General features: G+C 42.9%; 2 protein-coding genes across 2 annotated transcripts; one reads left to right on the top strand and one right to left on the bottom strand.

The window, feature by feature from the left end:
- Nucleotides 1–2,597: 2,597 nt before the first annotated feature.
- On the top strand, nucleotides 2,598–3,548 carry LOC310996265 (olfactory receptor 11A1-like; the record flags this gene model as incomplete). The annotated part of the gene is made up of 1 exon (XM_083985643.1): nucleotides 2,598–3,548. One exon carries the CDS (start codon nucleotides 2,598–2,600, stop codon nucleotides 3,546–3,548), a length of 951 nt encoding a protein of 316 aa, XP_083841769.1.
- A 7,490-nt stretch (nucleotides 3,549–11,038) lies between these two features.
- LOC310996264 (olfactory receptor 51E1-like) lies at nucleotides 11,039–21,734 on the bottom strand (the record flags this gene model as incomplete). Its single annotated transcript, XM_083985642.1, has 2 exons — nucleotides 11,039–11,734; nucleotides 21,567–21,734. 2 exons carry the CDS (start codon nucleotides 21,732–21,734, stop codon nucleotides 11,039–11,041), a joined length of 864 nt encoding a protein of 287 aa, XP_083841768.1.
- Between the last annotated feature and the right edge of the window lie 2,346 nt (nucleotides 21,735–24,080).

The following is a 24,080-nucleotide window of genomic DNA, read 5'->3' as shown; positions in this document are numbered from 1 at the left end:
AGCTAGGTGGGAGGAGCTCTGAGAAGGCGCTGACGTCGCCTGGTTTCAACCAGGTCTCCGTCAACAGGAGGAAATCCAGATCACGTGTTGTGAAAAAGTCATTCAAAACAAATGTCTTATTTGTAAGAGATCTGGTGTTTATCAGCGCCACGTGAACTGAGCATGGACCATATAGGAGCCCGGTGACCCGGGGGACCGGCCGGAGCCATCGATGTCTGTGCTCAGTGGAGCGCCGGAGTTTTTTACTTTGAGCAGGACAACGTCTATGTGAGATAAAGACAGGGATAACAAGTGGGGAATTGCATGGCAGACGTGTAGGGAGGGGGGGTACAGAGAGGGAGAAGGAGGGGTGGGCTTCTTCCCTGACAGGGGTGAGGGGGGCTGATTCAGTTGTTGTCAGTCATGGGTTCAATACTGCGTGCTGGAGGTTGCCAGACAATACGCGGCTACCCAGCCTGCTTGGATGGATACCATCACCCTGGTAAAAGGAGGGACGGTTCCAGAATAAGTTAAAATTATCAATGAAGTTGAAGCCCTGCTCTCTGCAGGCAGCCTGGAGCCAGGAGTTAAGGGACAGGAGTCTGCTGAAACGTTCTGAGCCAAGATTGAGTGTGGGAAGAGGGCCGCTGATGAAAACTGTTTTACCACAAGTTTTCAAAAACTCAAGTAGTTTGTTGAATCCGGCTTTGAGCACCTCAGATTGTCGGAGGGCTGTGTCATTTGTCCCTACATGGATAATGATGCGGTTGACAGAGGGGGGAGTTGATTGGAGCAGGTCAGGAAGCTTGTTTAATAGTGAAGTGACAGTGGCACCAGGTAGACAGTGTGTAGTGGAGTTTTGAAGACGGATGTTTCTAGTGATGGAGTCACCCACAACTATCTTGGTGGGTGGAGAGATATGAGGGAGAGCAGAGCGGGTGGCCCGGTGACTGGGGGCAGGTTTAGTGTATTGTGACCTTGTATGACACGAGGCTGGAGGCCTGGTAGGGCCTGCCCGGGGTGCAGGAGTGAAGTAGGCTATGGAGCGGCGGAACCCTGGGGGGGGCTTTGGCACAGTGGGTGGAGGAGGGAGGGGTGGCGGGGAATTAGAAGAACCCTGTGAAGAGGGGGACCTGGGTTGAGAGGGCGCGGGCAAAATAGGGAAGTCTTTCTGACTAAGAAGGTCATATCTGTTATCAAGATGAAGATTAAAATGAGGAAGAAGAGGTGGGGGGGGTTCTTTCCTTCCTTTGCCACTGACCAGGGACCAGTTGTTATGATGGAGGGGGGTTGAGCTCAACAGGCCTTTGGGTTTGGCCCCAAGCTGTGGCCAAGATTTCTCCAGGACAGGGAGGGGAGGTGGGGCGGAAGTGGCAGGCTCCGGGGCAGAAGGGGGCGGGGCAGTATCTGAGGGCAAGGTGACATCTGACCCCAAAGCTCTGTTTGGGTCCGTTTGGGCTGGTCCGAAGACGATGGTGTCCAGAAATTTCTCATCTTCCTGGATCTGGTAGAGGCGAGAGATTCTTGCTTCCAGCTCCAGGATCTTTCCGGCCAGACGGGTGCAGCTGTCACAGCTGGACGGCGAGGAGAGCGGAGGCATGGATGTGGATGCGATGCACTGAAACAGAGGGAAAGAGAACAGCAGCCAGCAGAGCAGACAGCCGGAGAGAGCCGGGAACGATGTGCAGGACGAGGCTGCAGAGGAGAGGAAAGTGCCGTGCAGGACACCTACCCGCCAGGGCTCCGTCCTGGAGCCCACAGCAATGCGAAGACGACACAAGACAAGACAGCAGCCGGAGGCTTTACCCGGCCAGGGCACGTAGACCGAGCCCGCTGGTGGAGACGAACTCCGGTGAGCCTCCGCTTGCGGTGGCAGTACTCTCCAGAGTCACTGGCTGCAGGATTTAGTCGAACTGGCTTCAGCCACAAGCCGAAGTGTTCGTAGGAAGATTATCCACGAAGTAGCGGAGGGAAATGTCCATACAGTGGTGGTGGAAGCCCAGAGAAGTGAGTAAAAATTTAAAACCGGCGTCACTCTAATGGCGTCTCGGAGATGGCGGCGGGCGGCAGCGAACCACCCAGATTCTGCTTAAAATAGAGCGATCGGCACATTCGATCATTAAAAACAGTAGCCCGACTGAAAGAGACACTGCTTAAGATGTGGATCGAAGTCTTGAAACAAATTAAAAAGCCGTAGAAACAAGTAAAAAAGCGTTGTTTCTGAGAGCCGAACTCGACAGCGAGACTGTGACGCCACGCATGCGCAAGATGTTACATTGCAATAAATGTAACATAATATCTGGCCTCAGGAGCCGATGTTTGGCAATGATGTCACTCTACTGTTGTGGACGTAATTGAGACATCAAAAGTTTAAAAGGACGGTGAAATGTGAAACACTTTCAGTAGTAGGACAATATATTTCCCAATCTGTAAAGTGCTACATTGATTTTAAAGAGGGAGTACATTTAAGCAATGGTATTTTGTTTACAGAAACTGAACACTGTTTTCATGTGTTGATGCCTCAGCTGCATATTGCGTCAATGAAATGTTGAGTTTTTACAGCCTATGAGATCCTGTGACTTGTCTTTACAACTGTTTTGTCAAGGAAACTGGAACTGATGATAAATTTGACACAGGTTTCATATTTTACTCTTGCTGCTTACTTTGATATTGGGAGATCTCAACACTTCTCTTTTGTGATCATGTCTTTGTATCTTTTTACTATCTGTGCTAATCTCTCTCTCATCTCTATCATCTGTATGAACAGGAGTTTACATGAGCCCATGTACCTGTTTCTGTGCAGCCTGTTTGTAAATGAACTGTTTGGTAGTACAGCTTTGTTTCCATTCCTGCTGGTTCAGATCCTCTCTGACATTCACACTGTGTCTAAGCCTTTTTGTTTCCTGCAGATTTTCAGTTTGAACTCATATGCAACTGTTGAATACTACACCTTAGCTGTTATGTCTTATGACAGATACCTTGCTATCTGTTACCCTCTACAATATAACACACGTATGACATTTAAGAAGATTGCCAGGCTCATCGCAGTAATATGGTTACAACCCTTACTTCTGTGTGTTATCATGATTTCTTTGTCTTCATCTTTACAGCTCTGTGGGAACATAATTAACAAAGTTTACTGTGACAATTACTCTGTTGTCAAACTGGCCTGCTCTGACACCAGTGTAATTAACATTTATGGACTTGTGATAGCTTTTATCTGCATCATGTGTCCTTTAATGATGATTCTTTACACGTACATAAAAATTTTCCGAGTGTGTTTTTCTGGCTCTAAACAGACCAGACAGAAAGCTGTCAGTACTTGCACACCTCACATTGCTTCTCTGTTCAACTTTTGTTTTGGATGTAGCTTTGAAATAGTGCAGACTAGATTTGATATGAGCAATGTACCAAATATGTTGCGGATATTTTTATCATTGTACTGGCTTACATGCCAGCCGATCTTCAATCCTTTAATGTATGGCTTGAATATGTCTAAAATACGTATCATATGTAAAAAAAAAAAAAAAAAAATTTGCTCTTTGCTGTTAGACGATGAACAGGTTTAACAGATTTCAGTGTTTCCCACAAACTGAAACTGGTTCTGATGGTTTAGTGTCTGAAATTCACAATTTGCAGATGTGATGAATGTGTCTTTCTTTTTTCTTTTTTTTGATGAATGATTACAACATTTTGTGACCTCTCAAACAATCATAAAGTTAATAATAGTGGTAGACGTATAACCACCCAAGCAAAAGGTGTTTTTAGTTCCATCCTACGATAGAAAGCTACTGACTCTGTTACTTTTACCCTTCACATTAAACATCAAATTAAATCTGTCATCCCATCACCTGTTATGTCATGTATACTTTTTATTATTGTAGTAACAGGTAAGAAAAATAATGCAACTTCACACTGAATAATAGAAACTCATGATTCAACCGATTTTGCTCCTATGTTAATCACACAGAGCTTATCTTTAATAACTCAATGGATTTTACCAACTTCATGTTGCACATGACAGACTGAAATTTGTACTCAGGTCCCAGCACAAAAGTACAACAGTAAAGATAAAAAGTAAACTGATCAAAAAACAGGAACAATCTATGGACAAACACAAAAAATACATTCACTCAAAAAGGTCAGTGCAAGAGAGGTCAAAAATGAATGTCCACAAGATGGCAGTGGCTAGCAGAAGAGCAATAAAGTGCATGCAGGTATGTGCAGCCTATATGTGATGTCATGATCATAAAGTGTAGCGTCAGTGCTTTATTTCAAGTAGTGAGGGAGTTCATCAACCTCACAGCCTCTGGGAAGAAGCTGGATCTCAGGCTTGTTGTTTTGGCTTTGAGGCTTCTCAGCCTCCTGCCACAGGGGAGGGGGGCAAACAATCCATTTGCATGGTGGATGGGGTCCCTCATAATAAAGGAAGTTCTGCTTCTGTACCTAATGACGTAGATATCCTTAAAGGGAACCTATTATGCTCCTTTTCCACAAATTAAAATAGTTCCTTTAAGACATGTCTGTGAAATGCTTCGGTCAAAATACCCCAAAGATCAAACATCACAGCACTCTGTTCATCCTCTCAACACAGCCCTGTGCAAAACGGTCTGTTTCAGTGCCTGTCCCTTTAAATGCAAATGAGCCACTGCCTCAGCATTGCATTATGCAAACAAATGTTAAATCTGCAGTATGTAAAAAATTCCCAGATGTCGTATCTCCAGTATGCATCTGACCAGTCTACATTGTGTACTGTACTGCAATGCAATACGTCCATGACCTATCTCACCTAGGGCTGGGTATCAATCAAAAATTTTCGATACTGGTACTGATACCGATACCTTCACTTCGATACCGGTTCCTGAACGATACTTTTTTCGATACCAATTTTTATAACATCAGTTCTAAAAAAAATTTAAATTACATTACACATCACGGTACAAATCTTGAGTTGTATTTTTCTATTCCAAACAGCAGCTTTTCTAAGGCTCAACAGGTACATAACCCTGGCATGTGTTACAACTACATTGCAGTCAGATGAATTTTGCAACCTGAAAATATTAGGAAACCACTTTCATACATATTTTTTGTAGATGACACATTAAGGTTTTTAAATAGGCTAAAGGTTTCTAATTTGTTAAATGCAAAAAGTGTTACAACTGTCCCTGGTCTCCCCTAAACATGGCTGTCAGGTAGTCCCATTAAAAAAAAAAAAAAAAAAAAAAAAGTGACTATGTGGTGGCCGCGGCTGTGTTGTGACCCTCCAGGACACAGAGATGGTTGGTCCGCCCCTGTGTACAGCTACACTACTTGCGCTCCAGATTTTGCAGGCAGAGGAAACGCTGCTCTGATGTCTGCTCCCTCATGTGCAGTTTTGCGTCGCGGAGCCGCACAGACACAAACAGAGGCGACAGAAAGAGGCAGGAGGGACTGATAACATGAAGTAGTCGAGATCATAATCTGTGCACGTCGCGGGGCCGCACAGAGAGGCAGCCTCTCGGGAATTATGTCAAACGCAACAAAATACCAGAGTTTTCTGTGCAAAGCGCCAGTTAATTTAAGCACATGAAAAACAATCAAAACCGGACGTTTTCATGAAATATATAAAAGACCCGGACCGCCGGACAGGACGTGAAGAGGAACGGGTCACCCGATGCATGCAGCAACTACGTAATGTTACAGCTGATCACCGGCAGCATTATCAGATCTTGATCACGTGATTAACCTCCGGGTACCGAAACTTGGCACCGAAAAACGAGGCATGTTTTGATACTCGGTACTACCGAAGCGTTTCGGTCGGTGCCACAAAAGAACCGAAGTTCGGTACCCAGCCCTAATCTCACCCTAGCCAAAGACGGTTTAGAGTAGTGAAGTATCTTTGCCATGTAGCCTACCGTAACCATGATATATAACTTAATTAAATTAAATTAAATTAAATGCAAACTGACCGGTTTGTTGTAAAACATTTATTTATTGATGTAAATGTGGTGATTTCTGTATGTAGGCTATAGAGCCCTAGCCTCGTAAACCAGCCTCTTGCGGAAATGCATTTCATTTCATTTCTCAGGAGAGTCTGGCCTCATCCCCGTTGTAAGCGTTTGGGGTGGGTGGGAGCTGGGCGGGAGTAGCCATTCAGCCAATCAGCAAGTTGGTGTAGTGACGGGGCTTTGCACCAGTCGGTCCCTGATTGGCCAACGTGCTGTGTCAATCACAGCGGCGACGCTGATTGGCTTAGCCTTCTGAGGGTTTCAGGCCAAACGCTTACAACGGGGATGAGGCCAGACTCTCCCTCAGAAATGAAATGAATTGCATTTCCGGGAGCGGCTGGTTTACGAGGCTAATAGAGCCCTCAGGCAGCCGTAGTTTGGATAAACTAACCACACATTGGGGATCTAAACAGTTATTAAGTTATTAAGTGACATAACAGCACTACAGCAGGAAATAAAGTAGGCACTGGAAGTACGATAGTCTGCAGTTTCAAAAACAGCCACAGCAGAACAGCGGGGGAGAGGGAGGGGCTGGCCTGGAGCATGTACATCGGCATGGCCATGTAGGGGAGTCCAGCACGCATTGACGTCAACGCAACTTCAAAAGACCGTAAAACTAGGGATGCACCGAAATTCTGGGCCAATGCTGATACCGATGTTTAAAATAACAATTTGGTCGATGGCTGCTCTGTTGTTTAATCCTCTTTTGTGTAAAGGAAACCAAGATTCATTACTCACAAAAAATCTATAAGTATTGCCATAAAAAAAATTCTCAGAGGAATAGAAAATTAATTATTTCATTTTTATCTAATAGGCCAGTGGTTCTTTCAGTGAAGTACCCTCTGTGAAATATTTTTTCAGCGAAGTCCCCTACCCAGTGCAAAGCATATTTGGACAGCAGCACAGCTGTCATCAGTGTCCGATTTATTTTACTTTAAAACTGTGTAAAACATTGCTCATAGTGGCCTCTTTTGAACTATTTGGAAATAAAAATATGTAGAAATTGTAAATAATAATAGCTATGTTACAAAATGACATGTGCATAACAGGATGTACCAGAAAGAGCAGAACTGAGAGTCACCATGACTTTAAGATAGCTACACACAGAATTTCACTACACATAGATCATGTGACCATAGGCCTGCACATCAGCACACGTCAGAGCTCACATAGACCATCACAGTAGTACACGCCTTGCACGCTGGGAGGGACCAAACCCACAGTGTGTAAGGCGGAACAGAAACATACACAGATCAGATCGTTCTCAGCTCTTCCTGGTAACACTGTCTATGTGTGCTGTATGATCTCCGCTCTCTGCAGACTGCGATTAAACACTTATCTGATTCAACCTTCGCCTCCTCCACTTTGTGTCTTGCCTCCCGACCTGGGTGAGATCCACACGAGCGGATCTCAACAAAATACAGACCAAAAAATAATCAACTTGATTTTATATAAAGATAAAATGCTATCTAATAAATATCTGTTCTCAAAATGAATTCATGACATCAATTATAGATAAATATATATTGTAACGGAGGTCTGCAGGTGTGCCACAGTCACGTGTGACCAGTAAGGTCGGAATAGCGGCATTAACATTATTTTTCAAACGTCCCACTATTCCGACTTTTTTTTTTTCATTGTCGGAGTAGCGGCACTTTACTATTTTTCAAACATTCCGCTTTTCCGACATTGATTGATTACGTTATAGTCAGACGTGTCCTTCTGATTTTTTTTTTTTTTTCATCTGAGACACTGTTTCTCATACACAAATACATAGGCCTATTAGAGAAGAAAAAACAAACCCTCCAAGTTTAAAAACACACAGGCAGCAGCACCCGCTGATCTGCAGCCTACTGAGACTGTTATTATTCACCTGAGTTAAAGAGGTGCACGTGTGTTTGGAGCTGACGAGAGAATAAAGGGTGAGACAACGCGGCCCTGAGGAGGAACTGTAAAGGACTCAGCTGTAATGGAAAATGACCTAAACCGAGTCCAGTAGAGTTATAACTGTGTGGAAAGGCGTTCAAAGTAATGGTCACTATCCTGGAAATCCTGGAAATCCTGCTTTACATTGTTTTAACATAGGAAAAAGGGAAAAAAAAGATTTTCTGGGATAAAGGGGCAGATTCCATAAGATTATTCTTCTTTCTGCTCCCTTTTGTTGAGATTTGGGAGGTTTTTGTTTTTATTGTAGCTTATTAAAATGCAAGATCATTTTTCTGACTGATTTATTGCCCGATGCCATGTATCTCGCTTTCGCCGCGCTGTCCGTGGTGCTGAAGGTGACAGGTTAACTTGACAAACAAACTGCAGCATAGTTCTGTTTGGTGTGTCAGTTTTGTTTGTGACTTGATAGTTTAGTTGTTGAGATTAACCCTCTAGGCGCCAAAGTCGCATTATTGCGACAGGCAGCATGCTTGGATAAAACAGCCCATATCTTTAAATCTACTGCCCTATATTGTTACTGCTTGGTACCACTAGATGGCGAACACGTTCAGCTTCAATCCTGACGTCATTTGTGGGTGTGTTTTTCTACAAAATATCTGAGAAAAAAAGTTTGATTGGCGCACAGGCGCTCCGCTTTTTCTCGCGGAGCTCACGCAGCTCGGAGCGACCAGGAAGTGAACTTCAGGTCTTGAGAAACACCGTGCGCCCCCCCACACACCACACACACACACACACTCGTCAACACCCCCTCCCTCCCTCCCAGCCCCGTCGATCCGTGTCGCGGTACCGCGGACGAGTGGCGGTGCCGGCGGGACTCCTCGCTCGTTTCAGCCGCTGTATGACAGACTCCCGGCCGGGGGGAGGGGAGCAGATCTGTCCCACTTGCTTTCTCCCCGACTCCGTTGTTGGAGATCTCCACACAGTAATAGAAATACACTTTTTTTCTCCCCCCCTGCTCCGCTCGAGCGCGGCTGAAGCCGGCTTGAGCTCACAGGGGCGCGAGGCTGCTGCAGCCGCCACTCGTGCTGACAGCTGACTGAGGGAGATGCTTTGGTTGGGTTTAGGCAATGAAGAAAGGAGTTGGTTAAGTTTAGTAAAAAGACCAGGTAGAGGCTAGACAGGCTAGAAGCATAATGAACATTATATGTCATTAATATGAAGTATTTGCTTGTTTTGCAGTTAATTATGCACATGATCCGTTTGACCCCAAAAAGGAAAAAAGGATCAATGCGCACTGCGCACTGGGGTTTTCCCCCAATAGCCTTTTCGGAGTAGCGGGGTCTTTAGAAAAAATAGAAAACCCCGCTATTACGATGAATGGAAGTCTATTGTCGGAAAGGCGGGGCTTCGGAAAGGCGGGGTGTAACCGCAAATTAGATGAGTACATTTACTCCTATCACAAACTTTAGGTCATTGTGAATATTTTTCTCATTTACACCATAGATTTATCTCTGACCATTTAAAAGCTACAGCCTTGTGAAATACTGAAATCCAAACTTAATATTTTCCTAAATAAACTCTGGCGCCTAGAGGGTTAAGAACATCACTCCCTCATCAAACCAGTGATAGGCATGCTGAAAAGAAAAGAGAGAGAGAGACGCGCCTGGGTATCGCAGCTGTAAAAAAAAAAAAAAAAAAAAGATGACGTGTCGGAACAGCGGTATCAAAAAGTGTCGGACTACCGGCATGTCTAGATAGAGGGATGTCGTAATAGCGGGATGTCTAAATAGAGACATGTCGGAATAGCGGGATGTCTGAATAGCGGGCGGACCCCCCAACGAGGTTGAGAGCCAGAGGACTTTTCTTGCATTAGTGTTATTACTTTGATGCTGCCATTCAAAATCTCATGTAACACCGACCTGAATTCATAAAGTTTCCTCATGAAACAGTCGGAGGCTCACCGACATGACGTGCATGTTTTGTGTTGAGATGCGGCTGGAGATGAGCCAGCTTCATGCCACTGTTTGCTAACTTCTCCCCATAGAAAAAAACACGATGCCTCGAGTGGGTTGCAACTCGTAGACGTAAATCCCTTCATCACATTCTTCTTCATAGGCTACTGCCAGGATTTTACCAGCTAGGGTTTCGCCTTTTTATCACTTATCCCTCCGTGTTTCAGCAGCACTGCACACGTCAACCGCGACTCCGTTGTTTGATTGACAGGCGATACCATGCGGCAAATGCCAGGTTGGGTTAAACCATCTGGTATGGGGGAGACTTGTTTTGTTTTTTTAAAGATAATTAAGTAGCCAATATAAGATTTAGTTTATGAATTTAGACATATTCATTGAAATATCTGTTATACAATGATTTTAATGGATTTTGAAATTAATTTTTTAATATACTGTATATATTTCAAATCTCACATACCCCCTGGAGTGCCTTCATGTATCCCCAGGGGTACACGTACCCCCATTTGAGAAACAAGGGAATAGGCTACAATTTAGTTTGAACAGTAGGCCTTAGAAAAAAACTGAAAAACAAATAATCAAAGGAAATACTACAGTCAAAAGAAGCCATATCCCATTTTGACATATGTTTACTGCAAGACCTCTGCCAGTCACAAGCCATCGCAAGTCAAAGGCGTTGAGGACGCGTTTTTAGCGTCATCTGACGTCACGTCCGCAGCACTGCACAAGAAATTCAGACTCCGAATTGCAGCACATTATGCAGCACACAGCCTGTTCAAGGCAAAGGAGAGATACTTGGGTTGGGCTCAATCTTTTTGGTTTTTAAAGCTTCATCACCCATTAGCATTAGAAAACTTAAAATACTGCTTCCTCTCCGCAACCTGGATAAGCTTGGGCTAGTTGCACTAAAAATGGACTTGAATGCCAAAGCAGAATGATTATTATCAGAATGAGCCGTGCAGCACTTGGAGATGATATCATCCAGGTCAGAGGCTAGTAGGTCAACCTACAGACCCCGGATGTTGATAACAGGTAGAGGGGAATAGCAGTGGCGTATCATAACAAAATATTGGTGAAATGAACGAGTTTCGCAGCAGATTATGTGTTATTTAACAATGTGGAACGACTTGTAATGACACAAAAGTTAAAGAGTAAATGATAGTATTTTAAATAAGGTCCAGAATGTAAAAAACGGCAATTTCCCTTTAAACCTGTTCATCTGAGCAGTCGACTAACAGCAAAGAGCAGATTTTTTTTCCATATGATACGGATCTTAGACATATTCAAGCCATACATTAAAGGATTGAAGATCGGCTGGCATGTAAGCCAGTACAATGATAAAAATATCTGCAACATATTTGGTACATTGCTCATATCAAATCTATTCTGCACTATTTCAAAGCTACACCCAAAACAAAAGTTGAACAGAGAAGCAATGTGAGGTGTGCAAGTACTGACAGCTTTCTGTCTGGTCTTTTTAGAGCCAGAAAAACACACTCTGAGAATTTTTATGTACGTGTAAAGAATCATCATTAAAGGACACATGATGCAGCTAAAAGTTATCACAAGTCCATAAATGTTAATTACACTGATGTCAGAGCAGGCCAGTTTGACAACAGAGTAATTTACACAGTAAACTTTGTTAATTATGTTCCCACAGAGCTGTAAAGATGAAGACAAAGAAATCATGATAACACACAGAAGTAAGGGTTGTAACCATATTACTGCGATGAGCCTGGCAATCTTCTTAAATGTCATACGTGTGTTATATTGTAGAGGGTAACAGATAGCAATGTATCTGTCATAAGACATGACAGCTAAGGTGTAGTATTCAATAGTCCCATATGAATGCAAACAGAAAATCTGCAGGAAACAAAAAGGCTTAGACACAGTGTGAATGTCAGAGAGGATCTGAACCAGCAGGAATGGAAACAAAGCTGTACTACCAAACAGTTCATTTACAAACAGGCTGCACAGAAACAGGTACATGGGCTCATGTAAACTCCTGTTCATACAGATGATAGAGATGAGAGAGAGATTAGCACAGATAGTAAAAAGATACAAAGACATGATCACAAAAGAGAAGTGTTGAGATTTCCCAATATCAAAGTAAGCAGCAAGAGTAAAATATGAAACCTGTGTCAAATTTATCATCAGTTCCAGTTTCCTTGACAAAACAGTTGTAAAGACAAGTCACAGGATCTCATAGGCTGTAAAAACTCAACATTTCATTGACGCAATATGCAACAGTGTTCAGTTTCTGTAAACAAAATACCATTGCTTAAATGTACTCCCTCTTTAAAATCAATGTAGCACTTTACAGATTGGGAAATATATTGTCCTACTACTGAAAGTGTTTCACATTTCACCGTCCTTTTAAACTTTTGATGTCTCAATTACGTCCACAACAGTAGAGTGACATCATTGCCAAACATCAGCTCCTGAGGCCAGATATTATGTTACATTTATTGCAATGTAACATCTTGTACTTCTTTTGTAATTATCTGTGTGTTTTGTTCTGTAGTACAAATGGTACCAAATAAATAAATTATTTAGAAAATGTTATAATGAATAAATTAGGTGTTTTTTGTAGGGCTGCCCCCAAATAGTCGACCAAGCACTGGTCGACCAAAAAATCATTAGCCGACCAAGATTTCATTGGTTGATTGGTCACAGGAAAAAAAAAAATACACATTTGGAGCCGTGTCTTGCCAAAATTAAGTCAAAATCAATATGACTGAACTGTATATGAAAGGCTATAGGGCTTTTAATTCGAAGAGCCAGATACAGGAAGTCGTGACACTCACTCGCTGTCCGTTTTTCTTTTTGTTGTTGTTGTGGTTACACGGCAAGGCGGGTCCCCATTTTATTTTTCAGACGAACTGGTTTGGAGACTGGCGTGAAAGCCACGTGTCACTGCTGTTTTCGGGTTATTAGCGACTAGCGGGTGCCCCGGTCCCGTCCCACAGCGCTCACCGGTGGTCAGTCTCGCAGTGTCATGGAGCAGAGACATGATAGTCCCCGCTGCAGTCAGGGACCCGCACCCCTCCACCCCCATCTTACAGCCTCAGCTCAGGGGGGGTCGATTAGTCGACTAATCGCTATAAATGACCAAGAAAGAGAGGACTCCTGCAGTGTTTCCCATTAATTACTGAGACAATGGTGGCCCACCAGTCTCATTTGACCAAAAGAAATAAAATAATAAACTGTGTGTGTGTGTGTGTGCGCGCACGTGCGTGCGTGCGTGCGTGTGTGTGCGCGCGTGCGTGTGTGCATACGTGTGTGCACTTCAGAATCAGATTCTTCTTCCTGCGACCCTCTGCTCTGCAGGCAGCAGTCTCACTCACTCTCTCTCTCACACACTACCTGCACCAACTACAGCTCTGACTGACGTGCCCCCTAAACTCACAACCACAGTCTATACACTCACAACAGACACTCCCTATAGGACACGGAGCGGTCCTCGCTGTAGTCAGAGACCCGCACCGCTCCATGAGGGGGGGATAAATACATTATACTTTTATATCTCTCAATCCAAATGCATTTTTCTGCACTTTTTGTGACGATACAAGTCTCATCTTCATAGAAAAGTCGGACAAGACATGCAGCATAACGTTGCAGTTGTAAAAAGACAAGATATCTCATCCTTGGCAATCTACATTTGGCTTCTCAAAACAACTCGTCTTTGGTAGTCAAATAGTTAAGATTGCTTTGTCTTTTTGAGCCCACCATCCACTTAATGAGGACCCGTGTAGTGTATATTTGGTCAAAATGTTATAGCATCCGAGAGCTTCTTCTTCTTCTTCTTCTTCTTCTTCTTCTTCTTCGAGCAGTTGACCACACCTGAATTTCTATCTATCTATCTTCTTCTTCGAGCAGTTGACCACACCTGAATTTCTATCTATCTATCTATCTATCTATCTATCTATCTATCTATCTATCTATCTATCTATCTATCTATCTATCTATCTATCTATCTATCTATCTATCTATCTATCTGGCTGTACTGTTTAAGGCTTGTGTTTTTAAATAATTGGGTATTAATACAATTTCTCTATCCTACTTCATGTCTGTGGTCTAGATGCATTCAGACCTGTGTCCTTTTAAATTAAAGACTTCAGTATTCAGTATTTTTCTTCTTAACATGTAAAAAGTATTTTTGCCATTCATAATTTTCTTGTGGAGCTAGGCCATGTTTCACCATCTCTGTGTTCAGGATTTAATGGACGGGTCTAAATCTAGGGCCATGTTACGTAACGCGGCCCGAGTTACCATAAACCCGCCCCTTGCTCCGCTCTAGGTATAAATACATTCAGCGAACTGGCTTCTCTGGTTTTCCGTCCCACTTGCTTTTGAGTCTAGCTGACTAAATGTAGTTCTGTCAGGACCACTATGTCAAAATGATATTTATTTACTTGCACAAGTTTTATTTGGTGGTATGGTACTGTTCTGGGACCCCCTGCTCTTCCACGCGCTTGCGTGGAAAGCCTGAGGCAGGAAGAGCACCTCCCTGCCCTTCACGAGCCATCATGAACGGCATAAGCAGGGAGCGCAGCAGCAAAGAAAACCCAGACAGAGCAGAGCAACCAACATGTACAATGACAGGAGGAGCTGGGGTGGAGGTGGGTTGCAAAAAAGCCGGCAGAGGAAGCAGCAGCAGCAAGGGAGGTGACGTCGGACTAGAGCAGTTTAAATAGCGCGATCTGAATGCAATTCCCCAATAGGAAGCAGCCACGGCAGTCAGCTGAGCCATCAGCTGATCTGCACCGGTGATGACAGCTACGCTGTGCTGATTAAGAGCTTGACGTCATGGCCTGCCAGAACTAATGCTACGCTTAATTTCATGTTCACACACAGGGGAGACCACTGTCTTTCATATAACGAGTTTACAGTGCTAACGTTAACATATATCGTGATTAACGTTAGTCACAGCGGGGAGAGAGGCTGAATCCTCCGGTCACACACCGAGGATCCCTCACAACGTTACACACACACACACACACACACACACACACACACACACACACACACACAGCAGCAGAAGCAACATAAAAACTGTCTTTTGACCAGAGTCTCCCTCATTAACACACCTGTCCGACCAAGCAGCCTCCACTCATCCACACAACCAGACACACATGGGAGACCAGCCATAAAATCACAGATGGAAAACACCGTTAAAAAAAGAAAAACTCCGCCGCGGACTCAGTCCACCACACATCCGAGCGGACACACAGCTGATCAAACCATTTCTTATACCATCACTCTGGTGTCTAAAACAGTCAGCAGCAGCATCAGTCATCCGCACCAACAGGTTATTAATAATCCACCGATATTATTCCCGTTTTCGTCTCGTTCCTCGCGGACTGCCTGTTTCATCCATTTGCATTGTATGGGGAAAAAAAGGGGAAAAAAGTTTTTAGCGGCGGCAACAGCCGTACATGTTTCTGATCCCGGCTCCACCGTTTTGTTTACCCCGGTCTTCTCCCACCGGGACACGGCTTATGCTCAGGTCGGACGCGGTGTGTCACGGGCGCCAGCCGGTCTGGACCGGGTCTGGACTCGGTACCAGGTCCAGAGATGATTCACTGTATCCTTGTGTCGGCCTCTCCTGTCAGGACACTTGAGGCTAGGGCTAAGCTAACATTAGCTAAAAACTTTTTTTTTTTTCACACAATGCAAATGGATGAAACACGCTGACCAGGAACGAGATGTAAATAGGAGCAGCATGGTGGATTATTAAACTGTTGCAACTGGATGTCTGCTGCTGCTGACTGTTTTAGACACCAAGAGTGAAGGTAAGAAATATTTCCTGAAGGTTTGATCAATCAGCTGTGTCAGTGTTGAGGACTCGGGTGTGTGGCGGAGTGTGTTTGAGGTCACTTTACCGTCTTTATTTCATGATGACGTGTACATTTTCAGGTTGTGTATCAGAGATATATTTTTTGAACAGCTTTTTAGAACTGATAAGTGAACTTAAAAAATCCAATGTTGTAACTCTGTTACACAAGTACAAAAAGGTCAAATTGAAGCAATGATGAGGAGGCACCAACACTTTTAGTTAATAAATCTGAGAGTCGAACAAAGACACAGAGAAGCAGACACACAGAGAGAGAGAAGCTCCTCCTCACCAGGTGATGGTCATTTTAACTTCAAGAAACGACAAGCAAACACATAGAAAGCTCTATTGTATGTTAAAGTCCATTGAGTTCTTAGAGATAAACCATGTGATTAAAAGAATCGCTTGAATCGTGGGTTTTCTATTATTCAGTGTGAAAGTGCATTATTTTTCTTACCTATAACTACAACATTAAAATGTCTACACATAACTTCATGGGTAATGTATGACAGATTTGATTTGATATTTGATGTAAAATGAACAGGTGATTCAGAGGGGGTCTGCCCGCTATTCCGACATCCCGCTATTCCGACATGTCTCTATTTAGACATCCCGCTATTACGACATCCCTCTATCTAGACATGCCGGTATTCCGACACTTTTTGGTATCGCTATTCCGACACGTCATCTTTTTTTTTCTTTCTTTTTTTTACACAGCTGCGATACCCAGGCGCGTCTCTCTCTCTTTTTTCTTTTCAGCATGCCTATCACCGGTTTGATGAGGGAGTCATGTTCTCAATCTCAACAACTAAACTATCAAGTCGCAAACAAAACTGACACACATGATAAACAAACAGAACTATGCTACAGTTTGTTTGTCAAGTTAACCTGTGACCTTCAGCACCACGGACAGCGCCGCGGATGAGCTGCGGAGAAGCTGCAACAGTGAGCGTCTGGGCTCTGGGCTTAGGGCCTCATTTATCAAAACTCTATTAAGCAGTGTAAAACTGCTGCTACTAAATTTTTTGCTTAGGCCTACGGCGAAAAGACACCCAAAATATTTACACCTTTTTCAGATCTATCAAACTGTGCGTGCACAACTCTCCGCAATTTCTCTTTGATAAATCAAACTGGATCCAAGAATGGTGCGCACGTGAACACACCTCATATTCCGCCCCGGAATGCCTAGACACAACCATATATGGTCAGCACGTGCATATTAATTAGCCATGTGCGCTCTGTGGAGCGGCTACAACGTGACAAGAAAGTGAGATACATGGCATCGGGCAATAAATCAGTCAGAAAAATGATCTTGCATTTTAATAAGCTACAATAAAAACAAAAACCTCCCAAATCTCAACAAAAGGGAGCAGAAAGAAGAATAATCTCATGTAATCTGCCCCTTTATCCCAGAAAATCTTGTTTTTTTCTTTTACCTATGTTAAAACAATGTAAAGCAGGATTTCCAGGATAGTTACCATTACTTTGCATGCCTTTCCACTACACAGTTACAGCTCTACTGGACTTGGTTTAGGTCATTTTCCATTACAGCTGAGTCCTTCACAGTTCCTCCTCAGGGCCGCGTTGTCTCACTCTTTATTCTCTCGTCAGCTCCAAACACACGTGCACCTCGTTATCTCAGGTGACAGAATAATAACAGTCTCAGTAGCTGCAGATCAGTGTGCGCTGCTGCCGGTGTGTTTTTATGGCGGGTTTGTTTTTTCTTCTCTCTTATAGGCCTATGTATTTGTGTATGAGAAACAGCGTCTCAGATGAAAAAAAAAAAAAATCAGAAAGACACGTCTGACTATAATGTAATCAATCAATGTCGGAAAAGCGGAAGGTTTGAAAAATAGTAAAGTGCCGCTACTCTGACAATGAAAAAATAAATGTCGGAATAGTGGGACGCTTGAAAAATAATGTTAATGCCGCTATTCCGACAATTAGAAGTCAATGTCGAAATAGCGGCATGTTGGAATAGCAGCATGTACAGATGTAGCCACCTAGAAGTTCCCCCTGGTCCCTGTCGGGACCTCTGCGGGACCGTGATGGGTCCGTGGCGGGTCCGTGACGGGCTCCCGCTTGGCCCGTGGCGATAATTTAATCCCCCGCGATGACGTAGCGAACGCAGCCACGACTGTTAACGCCCCTCTGCAGCCCGTGTGAAAATCAGCTGCAGTGTCTCATTTGTCCACGGGGAGGAGCAGTGATTTTGACCCGAGTTAATCTGTCAATCACTTTTCCTCCTCCTTTCTTTTTTCCCTCAGATGAATTGCTATAATTGCCTCCAAAACAGGCGATCTATAAGTAGCTTCAAAGATAAATAAACACCGACAGAGCACAAATAAAAATGTATATCACTCGCAGTTTACCTGTCTACAGAATTTGCATTCTAGTAAATGTTTGCCTTGTGGTGGTTTTAATGTTAACACTGAAGCATACGGTGCGCAAATAAACCCTAACGAATAAATAAACAACATGCCAACGTGTCCGTGAATATACACGCATGAGACTGTATGTGTAAAATTAAAGTGTGGCCCTAAGTGACCGCCCTTATATTCAAACAAGAGGAAAGAGAAATAATTATGAGGTTCATATAAATAAAACCACATGTGCGTCGTGCGCCCTCGTCATGGCACAGTTGAGACTTAACATAGGCTACTGGATGTTTTTTGTTTGTTTGTGTGAAACCTGTAATATAAACAGTTATTTACAAGCCCCCAGTCGGCAACCATGAAATCTGCTGTGCATCTCTGGCTTGCTCATTCACCCCCGATCCGCAAATAAATAAATACATTTCTAGTGACCACAGCGCGTCACGTCTCAGAACCACGGGCTACATTTGTGTATTTATTAGGGCTGTTCAAGTTGCGTTATGGCAACTCATTAAACTATTAAGGCCTACATTTATTTTACTGCGCATTAATGCATGTTGCTCACAATACTAATATCCCTCCCCCTGCGCTATGCTGACCTGACGCGTCTAGTGGTTGACAGCTCTCTCTCTCTCTTTTTTTTTTTTACTTTTAATGATAAAGTCACGTCAAACCAACCATTCCCATTAGGAGAGCCAAATGCCTGACGCGCGATTCCGCGATGATCTACTGGCACTGACGCACCTGTCTTAATATGAACTCAACATGAGAGCGAAGGTGCGCTCTGCTCTTATTTCCATCTCACCCCACACACGTCGACCTGTGTCTTGTGAAGACGTACAGCGCGATGGAGAGAGGGCGAGAGAGGGAGAGAGAGAGAGAGATCATAGGCTATACAGCGGTCACTGCTCACCAGCTGATCCGCCGGTCCACTGAGTGAAATAAGCAAGTTAGTCAGATAATCAGGGCCGTTGCTAGGAATTCTGGGGCCCCTGAAAGAATACTAAAGTGGGCCCCTGACTTTTCCACTTTTTTTCTTAGACTGAGTGTATGATCATTTTTTATTTAGCCTACTTTGTTTTGATGCTAATGCAGCATTACTATGAGTATTAGTCAGGGTCTTATGCAGAATAATTCAGTCATACAAAGATTAGACTAGGTGCAGCAGGTGTCTTCAACTTTGTGAAGTTGTGATATCAAATCGGAATGGGGTTTATAGGGGGATTGACAGTATAGGCTAGTGCTATAACTAGTAAACTATAGTGAAAAATCAATACATTTAATTAATAAATTTAATCCAGAGGAAGTACAGAGTTAAAGAAATTCCAGCACTGACTCCATATGTTCAGACCATCTGCAATCCTGTTTGACTTGTGTAGGTCTCCCTGGTGTGTGTGTGTGTGTGTGTGTGTGTGTGTGTGTGTGTGTGTGTGTGTGTGTGTGTGTGTGTGTGTGTGTGTGTGTGTGTGTGTGTGTGTGTGTGTGTGTGTGTGTGTGTGTGTGACAGTGACAGTTGAGGGTCCTGTCACTATGCCTCCTATTGATCATGTGCCCTGGCTTCTTGGCCAAGGGGATGTCCCTTTGGCCGAATGGTTAGCGCACATGACTGTTACCCAAGAGTCTGGGGTTCGAAGCCCGCCCTGGACCCTCTTCACCTTGCCACATGTGCCTTTCCTAACCTCTGACATGAAGCACTGTTGCAAAATTACAACATTTTTTGTAAGATAGATAATAATGTAAGATAATCATGAAAATAAAAATGTTTAAAGCAGGACCTTCTAAGGAAATACCTGCTCATTTTCTAATCAATTCATAGTCAAAGCAGTGGGGGATGCTTGGAGATGGTAATGCTCTGGAGCAGGTGTGAATGTTCAGGGGTTTGGGGTGTGTTGTTGCTCAGGAGAGAGTCTGGTCCAGCTAGCCTTCCAACATAACCTCCCCTCCCCCGGTCCTCCTTCAAAGTTGAACAGCCAGCTCCATTGCAGGCTCTGTGCGATTTGTGTGACAATGGGTGACCAATAGGTGGCCCATTAGGGCAAACAAAAGATTGAGCAATGATAATGCTAATTCCCTGGTCGAAGGCATGCACTGAATACCTGCAACTGCAAACATCTTAAAAAGGCTTTCATCACTCCCTTAGTTTTTTCCTATTTAAATGTAGAGTCACAGTAAATAAATTGTGATAAAAAAAATTGACAGTAGGTATTATTAGCTACAACAATTTATTTCCAGATAAAACAGTGGCCAGCGCATCTCCAGTAGCTAGGTCTGTTATAATTTCACTTCTTAAATCAAACATGTACTCGTGGTTCTATGAATTATGTGAATTTCCACTCACCACCAGCGGGCGGCACTTTAATTGCCACCTCTGGCGATATGTACTGTTCTGTGAGAGAAGCGCCATCTCCTGGTCATGTCATGTATTTCATTGAATGGGTGGAGTTCCAGTAAAAACTAGTCACACCCAGGAAAAGGAGGGGGTCACTCCAGCTGCTGGGACTTTGCTGGAGCTCTGCTGGAACTCTCATGGGAACAGCATGGGAACAGCATGGCAGCAGCATGGCAGGGGAATTTCTATGTGGCTCCTACTGTAACCGATTCAGAGTCAGTAGTTTTGTATGTAGAATGGAACTAAAAACGGAAAGAACTGCCTTCATCGTTTAACATCTACAGTACTAGTATTTTTCCTTACTTTACTTTTTTGATTTTGTAATCAAAGTTATGGATTGGTTAAAAGGTCACAAGATATTGCAATCATCAAAACAAAAACACTCTATCACAGCTGCACATTGTAATTTCGGAGACTATCACCAGAAACAGTGTCAGTTTGGTAACCTGTTCATCTGAGCAGTCGACTAACAGTAAAAAACAGATTTTTCCATAAGATACGGATTTTAGACATATTCAAGCCATACATTAAAGGACTGAAGATCGGCTGGCATGTAAGCCAGTACAATGATAAAATTATCCGCAACATATTTGGTACATTGCTCATATCAAATCTATTCTGCACTATTTCAAAGCTACACCCAAAACAAAAGTTAAGCAGGGAAGCAACATGGGGTGTGCAGGTGCTGACAGCTTTCTGTCTGGTCTGTTTAGAGCCAGAAAAGCACACTCTAAAAATCTTTATGTAAGTGTAAAGAATCAACATTAAAGGACACATGATTGTGCTAAAAGCTGTTATGAGTCCAAAAATATTAATCTCGCTGGTGTCAGAGCAGGCCAGTTTGACAACAGAGTAATTATCACAGTAAACTTTGTTAATGATGTTCCCACAGAGCTGTAAAGATGAAGTCAAAGAAATTGTGATAACACACAGAAGTAAGGGATATAACCATATTACAGTGATAAGTGAGGCAATTTTTTTGAATGTCATATGTGTGTTATATTGTAGAGGCCAACATATAGCGATGTATCTGTCATAAGACATGATGGCTAAGGTGTAGTATTCAATAGTCCCATATGAATGCAAACAGAAAATCTGCACGAGACAAAAAGGCTTAGACACAGTGTGAATGTCAGAGATGATCTGAACCAGCAGGAATGGAAACAACCCTGTACTACCGAACAGTTCATTTACAAACAGGCTGCATAGAAACAGGTACATGGGCTCATGTAAACTCCTGTTCAAAGAGATGATCACAATCAGCAAAACATTGACACAGACTATCAGAACATATAAAGATGTGAGAATCATGAAAAACAGGTATTTAAAATGCCCTTTGCCAAAGTAGGTGGCAAGTGTGAAAAATGAAAACTGTGAAGAGTTTGTCATGATTCACCTCTTGTTTCACCAAATTGTTATTACATCTCACTGGATGAACTAAATATGATTATTTTCATACATTTGCACAAATGTGTAACAATGTAAAACTGAGATTTGAAAAAAAAAAAAAAAAAAGTTCTATCTACATAAATTCATTATCACCAAATGAATTATGACTAACACCTCAACCTAATTCCTGTTTTTAAAGTTTTGGTAATGTTAAGTTAATAAATTCATACAGCACGAACGTTGGCCTTCATCTGCCTCTACCATTGTCATCATAATGTAACTGAGCTGAAACAGTGCTCCTTTAAAGACTTTCCCAAGAGTGGGTTCCCACAGCAGTAGTGTGACCTCAGTGACATCTGACATAAAAGTTTAGTCTGCAGTGGCCAAAACAAAAACTACCATAGTAAAGCAAATAACCTTTATTATCTTGAAAGAATGGCATGCTAAGCTCTGGGATAAGATGGATGGTTAATGAAAAGTTGCTTCCTCTTATTTGTGTGTTACAGAAGAAATGAGCAGGTGTAAAAACCTGAGTGACACTTTATTATACAGATGTTCAAATAGGAGCATCTCTGAAACAATGGGGCTGATGAATCAACAGTGAGCAGCGGTGAGAACCTACCAAAAGTGATCTGATGGGGGGACAAACAAGGAACCAAACACATGGTGTTAGGCTTCCAGGGCTCTTTGATTTGCAAGGGAAACTAAAGCCACCCTGTATGGTTCGAACCAACAGAAGTGATACCTCACTTATTGGTACTGATACTCTGATATGATCAAACACAAACCATGAGGTGTATGTGCGTGCAGTTGTCAGCTACCAAGTGAGGTAAGTGAGGATGTGCATCGGTTGATGATAGCTAGCTAGCTAACTAGACTATGACAAGATATTGTTTGGGCGCATAATAACCGTCTTTAATCATGTCTCACAGAAAAAAAACTGCTCTTCACCATCACTCATCTCTGTGTGCGTGCGACAAGGGGCTGACAGACACAAAGACACACATACACACACACACAGAGAGAGAGACACGGGCAGGTCGAGCTGGAATGCTAATAAATGCTAAACGCTAATCGCCAATGTACACACACACACACAAAAAGAAAACGGCTGTACGTGGAGAGGAGTTGTGAAGAGCTGTGGGAGTGATTGATATGGCTCTGGTTGTGAGGACTTCAGAGGAGTGTGGGGAGCGGCGGCGACGACGACCGGAGGGGAACCGTAAAAGTTTCGCTTTTACCCACCACGTCTCTCTCTCGACGCAGAGGGGAGGGGAGGAGGAGGGGGGCGGTGATTCGTACCCGTGCAGGGAAGTTACATAGTGCAGTTTCAGCCGACGCGACCCTGCTCAGGCTGCAGCGGCAGCACCATTCATCCTATTAACCATTTTTCTACCATTGCAATGAGTCTGGAAACATTATTTTAAGGCCGAAAAACTCCGCAATGTTACTTTAAAAGACAAATATTTTGAATTTGGATGAAAACTGCTTTCTAATATTTTTTACATGTTTAATATTATGTACATAAGACCCTATAGAGGATTTGTGGATTTAGGTTTCCAGAGGCTTTAAATCCTGTCCTTTATTAGAATAAAATAGAATTCCTTATATTGTCTTTGCGCAGTGAAGCACAACGAAATGCAGGTGCATCTCTCCCTAATAGTGCTGCACGATTTGATAAAAATGTGCGATTGCGATTATGGTGGAAAATATTGCGATTTGCGATTGCGATTATGATATTGTAAATTAATGCTATAAGGAATCTATTTGCTGGATTATCAAGCACAGCACAGGAAATAACCATATTTTAGGAGTGTATTTCTCAAATAATAAGTGTTTCCATCTTTGTATTAAATAAAAATAGGTAACTTTTTGTGCAGTTTCATAGTCTACTGTGATGCCATCATTTATTACAATGCCTTTCTTCCTCTGGTATATTTGGAAAATGTGTTACTTCTATTTTCATGAGTTATAATTTATATATTGTAATTAGACATGATTCTCATATGCTTTTATGTTGTTGTGGTCTGTGCCAATGTTTTGCTGACTGTAATTATCTGTATGAACAGGAGTACATAGGAATGACCCCCTACTGGGAACTAATTGCATGGTAGTACAGGGCTGTTTCCATTCCTGCTTGTTCAGATCCTCTCTGACATTCACACTGCGTCTGTATCTTTTTGTTTTGTGCAGATTTTTTGTTTATACACATACGTAAATGTGCAATTTTATAGTTTTGCCATTATGTCTTATGACAGATACCTTGCT

This window comes from Trachurus trachurus (assembly GCF_905171665.1).
Source record: "Trachurus trachurus genome assembly, chromosome: 13".
NCBI lineage: Eukaryota > Metazoa > Chordata > Actinopteri > Carangiformes > Carangidae > Trachurus > Trachurus trachurus.
Note: the sequence above shows the minus strand (reverse complement) of the source record. Positions and strands in the feature narration are given on the sequence as shown.